At 42.5% G+C, this 10,791-nt stretch overlaps 1 protein-coding gene across 1 annotated transcript; it reads left to right on the top strand.

The window, feature by feature from the left end:
* Positions 1-3,464: 3,464 nt before the first annotated feature.
* On the top strand, positions 3,465-8,044 carry HOATZ (HOATZ cilia and flagella associated protein). Its single transcript, XM_088017523.1, has 4 exons — positions 3,465-3,690; positions 4,248-4,286; positions 4,767-4,837; positions 8,024-8,044. The coding sequence occupies exons 1-4, from the start codon at positions 3,465-3,467 to the stop codon at positions 8,042-8,044; spliced, it is 357 nt and encodes a 118-aa protein (XP_087873649.1).
* Positions 8,045-10,791: the final 2,747 nt, after the last annotated feature.

Genomic DNA, 10,791 nt, shown 5'->3' with positions numbered 1-10,791 from the left:
TTTCCTGATGCATTCATTGAAGGAAAAGAGGGGAAGGAGTAACTCAAGGAAAGAAGTATTAGTAGAGGTCTCCCAGAAATTCTCTGTAACTGTCCTCTTTTGTTCAATCTAGTCCAAACACACACATAAATACATCTACATCATCAGATGTGGAATTGTGAGAAGAAAATGTAAATGGTCACAAGACATTGTTTCTCTGGCCTCCCCAGCCCTCACCCTGAATATCCCAATTTAGTCTTGCTTGGAGGACCAATTGGAATCTGGCACCTTCCATGTGCCTTCCCTGACAATTACAGTCCTCATTGATGCCCCACCCCACCCTCTTATATTTCTCCCCAGTTTAACAATTTATTATATACTGTCTTGAGTGGTAGATAATGTGTGTTCACACCGTGTAACCACCTAGATTATACACGTGGAGGGTAGAATGAATGACCTTAGGTGCTGAACATACAGCAGGTATTTAAGTATATGAGGACCAAGCTTTGATCTCACTCTTGAGCCCACTCACTATTTGATGAAAAGAGCCAACCCTCCACGTCCTTCCATGGCCCTCCAAGAGTGTAAGAGAAACCTAAGAGGAAGGCGAGTACAGATGGGGCTCTCCAAGGCAGTTGTCCCACATGCCAGAGGCCCCCGAGGCCTATCTCCCTTTGGAAAATTAGAGTCTACAGTTTGGTACCAAGCCGAGCTGTTTTCCCTGACAAAGGTGGGCATGAAAACTGGGTGGGCGTGTGGGGCTTCTTGGGGAGTGGTAGGGGAGAAGGAGCTCTTGGTCCCTCCTGCCCTATCAGGAAGAGAAACTTCTCAGGAATCTGTGCCTCAGTCCCCAGGGCCTCTTTCCTGCAGGTACCCACCTTCGGCCCCAGCTCTTGGCTTCCTCCCCTCCCCCACCCCGCCCCGCCCCTCCTCCACCCACCCCACCTCGCGCGCGCCCCGCCCCCTCCGCCACGGGGTTCCAAGGGCGGTTGGCCAGCCACGGCCACGGTCACTCGGGCACTCGGAGCTGCGGGGCGCACAGGGTTGAGAGAGCCGGCTCTAGGCTTTGGGCTGGGGACTGAAGAGAAGTTTTCTAGGGAGGAGAGGACGGGGGAGTGAGGAGGTGGGAGCAGGACTCGAGAAAGCGTAGAGGGGAGGACCCGGGAAGGGAACCTGCGGGGTAGGGCCCTGGGAGGCACCGAGACGGGCGCGGGGACGGCGGCGGCTGGGATGCACCCGGGAATACCGGGAGTTGGGGGGTGGGGGTGCGGCCCGGGGGGTGCAGGTCCCCTCCGAGCGCTGCCCGCTGGCCCTGCCATGCCAAGTGTGCGCGGAAGGCCGGCAGGGGCCAGCGCAGCCCGCGAGCCGGGCGGGGGTGCCGGCTGGGTCCGGGGCGTCGTCCGGGGCCCCGCGCCCAGGTCCTTGCGCCCAGGCACCGTCGGGCACAGCCCGGGGCGGGGCGGGGAGACGTGGCCCGGACCCCGAGGCCCGCTGGCTCGGGGCCACGGCGTTGGCGCTGCCGACCGTCCGGGAGCTGCAGCCCGCGGGCGCCCGGTGCTCGGTTTGTAGGCAGTGTAATTAGCTGATTGTACTCTGGTGCTTACAATCACTAACTACACTGCCATCAAAACAAGGCACAGAATCACCCGCCGCCCCGCGGGCAGGAGGACGCCACCCTCGGCGGCAAACGGCCAACCCCGAGCGTTGGGAGAAAGCTGCGCTTCGAGATTTGATGCGTCAGCATTTGCTGGGCACAGTGCTGCCCGCCCAGCACGCTGTCGACCTGCGAGGACACTCCAGCAAACTAGCCGGAGGGCTGCTGCTAGACGCAGTTAAACTGTTAGCTACCCCGAGGAGTAAAAGCAAGATTGGTCAATCCGCCTGCAAGGAGAGCCTGCAAGGAGAGCGACATGTGTAAAGTTTAATGGCTTTAACTGTGAGCTGTAATGACATTTAGACTTTGGGGAGGAGCCCCACCCCCCCCCCATGTAACGTTTAATTCTGTATACTGTGATTCATTCTGCCTCTCGTTCATTATTTAGTAAGGTATTCACCAACCCACCAACTAAAGTGAGCTACAATTGAACCGATGAACCAATATGATTTGTCTATCACAACGTATGGGGCACCAACTTGGGACTGCAGTGCATGATGGAAGTAAACCTTTTTTTTCTGTGAGTCTAGTTACTAGGCAGTGTAGTTAGCTGATTGCTAATAGTACCAATCACTAACCACACGGCCAGGTAAAAAGATTTGGGAATCATCCAAATGAACTGTCTGTGCACAATGGTGTGTTTGGGGAAAGGTGGGGTTTGGAAATGCTCCAGTATTACCCATTGCCTATTAATAGCTTATCCAAGAGAAAAATCAGTATTTTAGCAGCTAAATACACAATGTAAAATTCATATGTCTTTATTTATCAATTTCCTTCAGGCTCTTAACCAAAAAAAATTTAGATATATAATAGGATTTTTTCCTTCACTGATCTATGTCATTGTATAGACTTGTGATGATCAACTTTTGAACTGTCTGTGAGACTGTATTAGTATTTTGAAAGAATAAAGTGCCATAAGGTCATAAGTTGTGGTTATTACCTTTCCTAAGTTGGCTTTATGATGTCCATCTCAATTCCTGCCACACTAATTACAACTTTGCCATGACTGAAATGGTTAGATTGTTCCTAGATTAATGAAATCTCCCAGGAAAGTTATTTATTCACACTTATTAATATTTTTATAAAAATACATTAACATTTTTCATAATTTATTTTTCGGGAAGGGACTGAGTCCACACATCAGATATAATCCTTCTTTTAAGTGATCGTTTAGGACTGTTGCAGTGCAGGCAGCTTTTAGGGCAACTGATTTGTAAAGGCACTTACAATCTAAATCCAGTTTCTTCCATGAGATTTCCTTTAAAGGATTGGGCAGAGGGGGATATATAACAACTTTATACACAGGTACTTCTCAGCCCAGTTCAGCGCTCTGGCTCCCATGGGCTAGGATGTTAGCTGCCCTATTGAATTCTCCAACCACTATCCACATAGGGCTGGCCGAACTGTGGCAATCTGGTGTGGAAGGAGAGGTGGGTTGGGGTGGTAGGGCTAAGAGTTGAAAAGCTTTATTTAGATATATGGGTATATTTGGAGGGAAGGAAACTGGGGCCGGGGGGGGGGGGGGGGTTGAAGGCTGACTGAGGTCCTGGTGAGAGAACTCAAGTGCTGCCCTACTGACTCCCAACAGGACAAGAACCACCCCAAACCTGATGTTTTGACTCCTCCTATCTGGTTGCCAAGGCTTAGACTGGTCCTGAAGCCTGTGATACCGCAGAAGTGGGCTTCAGATCGTCCACAGGCACGCGCTGGACCCCAGCATCTATTCAGGAATCAAAGGGTTTCTGGCGGTGGTGGTTGCCAACTTGACGGTTCTCCGCAGGGCGGGGCTGGGAGAAGAGAGGGGGAACTCAGAGAAGCGTCCTGAGTTGCCATGGAAACAAGGGCCAGCGGAAGGCTTCCCAGCCACAAGGAGTCCGTTGAAATTTGCCCCCAGGGATTACTGGTGTTCACCGGAACTTCGGAACAGGACTCCAACTTGGCCAAGCAGTTCTGGATCGCAGCGTCGATGTACCCTACTAACGAATCTCAGTTGGTGCTATCCCGAGGTAGCAGTCAGCGCCTGCCGGTGGCCCAACCCTCTAGGCGCAGTCCGCCTGGTGAGTAGCAGCCTTGGGCCACTGGTTTCTGCCTCCATCATCAGTAACCAACCTGGAAGATACCAGAGCCACTGTCACAAGTAACCGCCGAACCTATTTCTTAAAATAAGAATCTTTCATTTCAAATGTCTGAAAACCCTATACAGTTTGTTTAACTTCTCAGCAGTCCTTCCACCCGGAAAGCATCAGTGCTATATTTGTTACATCTAAAACCACATCTGAAAGTATCCCTTAGGTTATGGCATCTGTTTGGCTAAACAGTATAGAATAATCTGGGGGAAATATTATATGTTGACTGAAAGGATGTTAAGGGTGGTTGTTTACATAATCAAGTTCAAACATGAAAGCCTCAGAGAAAGTTGAAAGCAGAATCAGTATTAGGAACCAAGTTCCCAGACCTGTAAAACCTTAGTAAGCCAAAGATAAGGAAACTGTTATTATGCAATTTTTATAGGTATAGAAAGCTTAAATACCCCACCTTTTTTTAGAAAGCTTAAATATCTTTAATGCTATGGTCTTTCCAATAATTTCTTCACTTCCCTTTTGTATTTTTTTAGAGAAAATTTACTTCCAGCCTTTTAGCCTTGAGAAAAATAGTAAGTACCAAGTCTTAGGCATTTCAACATCCTGATTCCTAGATCCTTCAGAAAATAGGTAATAAGTATAAGGAGACATCTTTACACTTTGGCATAACTCTCTGAATTGCATACGAAAGCCCTGTCTCAGAGACCATCCCACTTATCCGGAGGAGAATGGCTAAATTCCCCTAACACGTTGAATAGAAATGCAGAAATTGGAAACTCTTTTACTGCAAAGATGTTCTCTTCAGAGACCTTTTCTTGTCGCTGGACTCAGGCTTACTCCTCTTCTAAAGAGATTAGCGGTTCCCTTCGGCCATAGCTAATTAGTTCAGTCTCCAATTATTTATGAATCGGTTTGTAAAGTTTCAGGACAGTATATATTTGTGTTTACCTTCCTATTCTGTTACTTTTTAACATTTATCCAAGTTTATATCAACATTATTATAAAATCATGATAAAATTATTTCAGGTTGAATTTGACTTTATTTCCTTTAGAGACTACTGATATCACCGCTGAAACCATAAAGATTCAGGCATCTGAGGAGAAAAAAAAGTATCTCCAAAAGGTAGGCCAGTATTTCAGAAGGTCATCTGATTTTCATTAGAAATTCATTATTATTTTCTAAATAATCCCAGTTATCCTTTTTAAACACATATATGTAAAATTTTTCTACTTCTGGTACATCAGCTTGAGCAATTAGAGAACCTTTACTGGAATTTTTTTTAAAGATTTTACTTATTTATTTGACAGAGAGAGAGACACAGCGAGAGAGGGAACACAGGCAGGGGGAGGGTCAGAGGGAGAAGCAGGCTCCCCGCTGAGCAGGGAGCCCGATGTGGGGCTCGATCCCAGGACCCTGGGACCATGACCTGAGCCGAAGGCAGATGCCCAATGACTGAGCCACCCAGGCGCCCCCCTTTATTGGAATTTTAACTGAAGATTAAATAATTATATAGATTATTATATATATAATAGATTTAAAAATTCTATTAAATTTTGGCTACTCTCAGTCCCTGCAAAAGCCCAAGGGTATATAGGAACGAGAGAATCAGAGGGAAATGGGGGAAAATGGATTCACACACCTTCCATCCAATAAAGCCCTAAACCATGTACAATGTTCTAAGAATGTTGTAATAACTGGAAAAATCAAATAGAATTGACCATTTTAATAGGTCAAAATCAACTGACCTGAGGAATGAGTCTGTCATCTAGAACCCTTTTGACTAAAGACTGAAATTGAACAAATTAGCATAGTTACATCAACTGAACACATCTCTTTCTGACAACGTCTCTTCTTTGCTTTTCATGATGCAGGCACAGACTTAAACTCCGCAGTTAATACAGTGATTTATAGGAATATTTTGTCTGGTTAATGGATAAGTTCCATTCCTGTAACTGTTCCTGTACTATAAAAGCAAAGACAGAAGATTCACTTGGACCTAATGTCTTTAATCATTGGATATACTGGCAAACTCTGAAAGACTTATCGGGAATTCTACATAGATTATAGAATAATGCATTTGTGTTTGCCGATCACATTAATTCACTCTATAGACTATTGGTGATTCCTCCAAACAAATGAGGTGATTATAAATAGTCAGCATTTTCTTCATTCTTGAGGATATTGGGCACAATGTGTTTGTACCAGGACTTAATGGGCAGATGGAGCCTAATTTTTAGTAATGTAAAAATCATTAAATTCAACTTCCTCAGCACTTTTTAATTTTATTTTTGGAACACATTAGAAATAAAGACTAAAGACAAACTATTGTCAATTCTTATCATGTTTTGTCAAACAATTAAGATGATGTGAGTTACAAGTGGATGTTCTGCTAATGAGCTATTATATCAGTAGTCTTAGAACTGGCTTCCTTGCCTCGGGTTCTTCTATAGTAATTACTTAATTCTATAGATTTTGATTGAGAAGTACCAAGTGCTAAGTACCATACTAGACGCTGGGAATACAAAGGTAACATGTGGTCCTTGATTTCAAGGAGTTTATAGTCTGGTGGGAGAGACAGCCAATTAAAGTCAAGAATTATGATACATTATTACAATAGATGTATATGCACATAATACTATGGGAACACATTGAAGAACATCAAAATGAAACTTAAGGAATCAAGAAATCTTCCCAAAGGAGCTGAGTTTCAAAGAATATATAGAGTTGACCAAAGACTATGCAAAGCAGTCCTCCACAGTGCACTAGTTAACTTCTTAAAACCCAAGTCCAATTATGCTTCTCTCCTTCTGTATTAGGGTGCTAGGGCTGCAGTTACAAAATATTACAGCCTGAGTGGCATAAACAACAGAATTTTACCTTCTCCCAGTTCTGAAGGCTGAGAGTATGAGATCAAGACACCATCATAGTTGGTTTCTGATGAAACCTCTCTTCCTGGCCTGTGGATGGCCAACTCCTCACTCGGTCCTCACATGGCACAGGGAGAGAACTCTGGTGTCTCTTCCTCTTCTTATAAAGACACAAGTCCTATCAATAGAGCCCCACCTTTATGACCTCAGTCAACTCTAATTACCCCCTTAAGGCCCTACCTCAGCATACAGTTACACATGGAGTGAGGGCTTCAACATATGAATGGCGGGGGGCACAATTCAGTCTATCCACCTACTTTCATTTTTTCCTTGGCTCTCCATTTCTACAGGATCAAGACCAAATCCTTCAGCATGGTATTTAAGTTCCTTTCCAATCTGACCATAACCTGACTGAAATCTGCCACCCTTCTCCTTCCCCTGTACCCTTCCCCCACCCCCAGCATAGCCCACTCTGTACCATTGGTGCTCCACCACTAGGCCAGGGTACACTCTGGATCCTCCCCATATGTGCTATCAAAGTGATGAGTGGGTAAAACAGTTTTTGCTGAACTTCAATATGCACATTATTCTGTGATAATCTGCCAAATTATACATTAAGTCAAGTGGGTCCTGCAATGCAATAAAGAAGAAGATTCTGTTTGTTGAGAGTAGAAGAAGCCCAAAAAACAGCAAGCCAGCAGGAAAGAAATAGAATGTCACCCAAGGTATGCCCTGTGAGTACATAGGAGAGCTTAGTCAGTACTGCATAGTAGAGTGCTGTTCAGACATGCCATGGTACAAAAGGCAAGAGAATCCTGCAATAACTGAGTGCTGTTACTAGATATCCTCAGATATTATTGTGATGTGGTATTCATAACAGCCAATTTAGTGAGTGTATACCATGTGCTATAAACTTACATATATCAACTCATATTCTCCTTAAAATCGCCTCCTGATGATTCTCCCCATTTAATCAAACCAGGCTTAAATGATTTTCCAGTTCCCACAAGTGACAAGTGGCAGAGCTGAGATTCAAAGCCTCTAGTCTAACTTCAAAGCCCATGAGACTCATTGTACTGTAATGTTTGCTGGCCATGGCACTGTTCAGGTCTGTTGCCAAATAACCTAAAATTCAAAACTGTAGTATAAGTAAAACAAGTATGAGAAACACCATTTCCAGCCCTGTGAGATTATAAGCTGTTTCTTCAACCTGCATTGCACTTTCCTGTCTGTACCTGAAACACTCTTCCCCATTTGCCTTCAAGTCCCAGCTCAAATGCCAATGTCTCTGGGCCAGGAGAAGCGACCTAGAGACTAGCAGAATGAACAGCTTCCACTTGCGTACCCCTCCAGCAAGTCACCTCCATCTTTCTCGTAGGATTCGTCCCCGTCTCTGGCCTGTGTTATGGGCCAGTGTGCATCTTTCTGCCTTTCCTGCCAGATTACAGGCACCATGGTGTAGTGGGCTTCAGAGACAAAGCGAGTCTGGAAGTCTAACTCTGCCACTATTTGCCTGACCTCGAACAACCTCTTTAACTCTGTGAGGTTCAGTTTCCTCAGATGTAAAAGGAGGAATGTAAAAAAAAAAAAAAAAAAAAAAACTTGACAGAGTTGATGTACGTTACGTGCAGTCCCTGGCCATACTTTGCCTTCAACAAACGTAAGTTCTCTTCTCCTCTATGAGGAGGGAGATCACTTCTTATTGCTTAAGCCCAGTGCTTTTCTGGTTATTGGAACTCAATACATATTTGTGGATTGAATAAATAAATGCATAATTGAATGAATTAATGAGAGAACATATGCTCCATACAATGATATTTCCATTTTGTTTTGCCTTTCCCACATGTATCCATCTGGCAAATTTTTCTAGGCTGATAATTTTTGCAAGAATACTCCCCAGAGCTAATCTGTTTGCAAGTCTGCTTGAGGAGCATGTTACCACATCACTTCTCTTCTCAGTTTTGCTTTTATCTCTTTCATCTCTATGCGGTGAGAGGAACTGTGACTCCCTGTAATTATGAAAATGTAGAGTCAATTTTTGGATACTACTGTTTTTCTAGGTCTGTAGCACGCTACCTACCCTGATGCCGTCACCATTCTAGAATTTTTAGCTTGATGGCAGAAAATAAGTGGCAGTGGGAGGTTCTTTTTAGCTAATAAAAAATGTACAATGCTCTATTCAATTTCAGAGAATGTTCTACATACTTTGAGGACAGACATTGATAATACCTAGTATGATTTTCATCTTAAAATGGGAAAAAGAATTTCCCATCAATTCTCCTAAAGGTTTTTCTTCTATTTTTTTCTTTGATGAAAAATCTAAAAATTTCTTTTCCGTGTGTCTTAAAAGTATCTTCATAAAAGCTTTTTCTCCCAATTGATACTGATTTTTTTGGTTGTTGAACTTTTTTTTAAACTGTAATGTTATTCTCCATTTTGGAATATATTCCAGGTATACATTGTAAATGCTTTTGGTTAGTGGACAAAATGCTATTAATCACAACTACTATTTGTTTGATGGCAGAAAATCAAAAACAGTGGAGTCTGTCAAGATTAAATGGCTTATTCTGTCTATAAAGGAAACCTTATAGCACTGTACTAGACTATTATCCTTCCTTTGAGAGTTCTAAAGTAGCCTGAAAACATTATAATAAATGAATAGTCAGCTAATTTTTTGAAATCATAAAACTAATTTGCTTTTTAGTTTTACCACCTTTAAGAAAGCTCTTTAGCTGATTATCTCTTTATGAAAAGAATTATAAATAATTCATTTGCTGGGAGAAGGAAGAGATCAGAGCAGTATTTTAAGGCATATATATAGATGGCATATTGGAAATATTCATCTGGAATCAAAGTTCTGACATGAGTGCATACAGACTAAAGATTTTTACAAGAAATGATGCAATCTACAGAACAACATTCCTGATATACTCTTTATTGGGAATGGGATTTTAATCCATCCTATCACACAACCTGGGCAACCAAGATTGACCATGGTGTAAGTCTTCCTCAAAAGTGAGCTTGTATATGGCACTTCCATGACCCAGAAGCAAATCATGCTATGAGAAGATGCTTGAAGGAGAATCTAAGAAGCTTCGCAATACTTTCAGTTACTGAATTATGAAACAAAATGAAAGCAGAAAACTTTAATGTTATCCTCCATTATCCTACACTTTCAAAGTAATAAGAGGGATACTTAGACTCATTATAAGTCAGGTTCATAGAGCCAAACCAAAGATGTAGGAAATTTCCTCGCTGTCATTGCCAGGACGCTCAGATAAAAGAAAATCCTCTTCGGTGTCCAATTGATCAGAATTGGCTTCCCAGACAACCTAAATTTTCTCAGTAGCAGTGTTATGTAGCATTTTTTTAAGTTTTACTATGCTCTAATGCAATATTAACAAAGTTTCTTTTCCTCCATAAAGTAAATACCATCAGGAAATGGTAGGTTTCTCCTTCACCAACAAAAGCTAGTCATTTAAATTCCTGTTGTTCCTAATCTGTCAAAGAATTCAAGTGGAAGAATCGTAAAAATAGTGTGTGTGCATTCACAGTAACAAGCAAATATTTTGGTGGCAAATGATAATTAGATTACATAAATATGAATTACTCTTTTATGTTATCTATAGTACACTTTGTTTTCAAACATTATTCAAACTCAGGAAACATTTTCAGTTGACAGATGAGGTTCTCCTCTTAATCTTCTTTGTAACTTCTACAGTCCATGAAAACGTACTTGAGGAAAAGGATCAAATAGATGAGATTTGGGATCATGTAGGTGAATTCATTGCCCAAGACAGCCCCAGCCCCAGAGCTGGACAGGACCATGTCCCCACAGCATCTTTTCCTCTTTTTTTCCAGAGATCTATGTACTTTATCTTCTATATACGTTCACCTTAAGAACAGAATAAAAACTTTTAAATCCTAAGATACAACTGGTCAAGAGCCCATACTAATGATCTCCTTGTAAAACATGATTAAATGAAACCATTGAACGCAGAAGGAAGCCCAAAAGGATTATGTATGTTTTAAAATAAATGACAAGACAATGGTGGAAATATGGTCTACAGGTCACGGAACAGAGTCATAGTCAGTGAGCATTGTATGTTCTCTGAAGGAATTGATACCAGGAAAGACAACAGAGAGAAATGGAAGGTCATGGTCCTAGTATATGTTACACAGTGTTTGCCCAAAGCAGGTGAAAACTTT

The sequence above is a fragment of the Eumetopias jubatus genome, unplaced genomic scaffold (genome assembly GCF_037043125.1).
Source record: "Eumetopias jubatus isolate StellerSeaLion01/CBP00866 unplaced genomic scaffold, mEumJub1_p1.0 scaffold_13, whole genome shotgun sequence".
Lineage (NCBI taxonomy): Eukaryota > Metazoa > Chordata > Mammalia > Carnivora > Otariidae > Eumetopias > Eumetopias jubatus.
Note: the sequence above shows the minus strand (reverse complement) of the source record. Positions and strands in the feature narration are given on the sequence as shown.

Bases quoted from the DNA above. Each gene is read 5' to 3' on its own strand.
- HOATZ (XM_088017523.1), top strand. From the start codon at position 3,465: ATGGAAACAAGGGCCAGCGGAAGGCTTCCCAGCCACAAGGAGTCCGTT. The intron at 4,287-4,766 runs GTAAGTACCAAG...TATTTCCTTTAG, and splicing joins TTTTAGCCTTGAGAAAAATA to AGACTACTGATATCACCGCT. The intron at 4,838-8,023 runs GTAGGCCAGTAT...CTTTCCTGCCAG, and splicing joins AAAAAAAGTATCTCCAAAAG to ATTACAGGCACCATGGTGTA.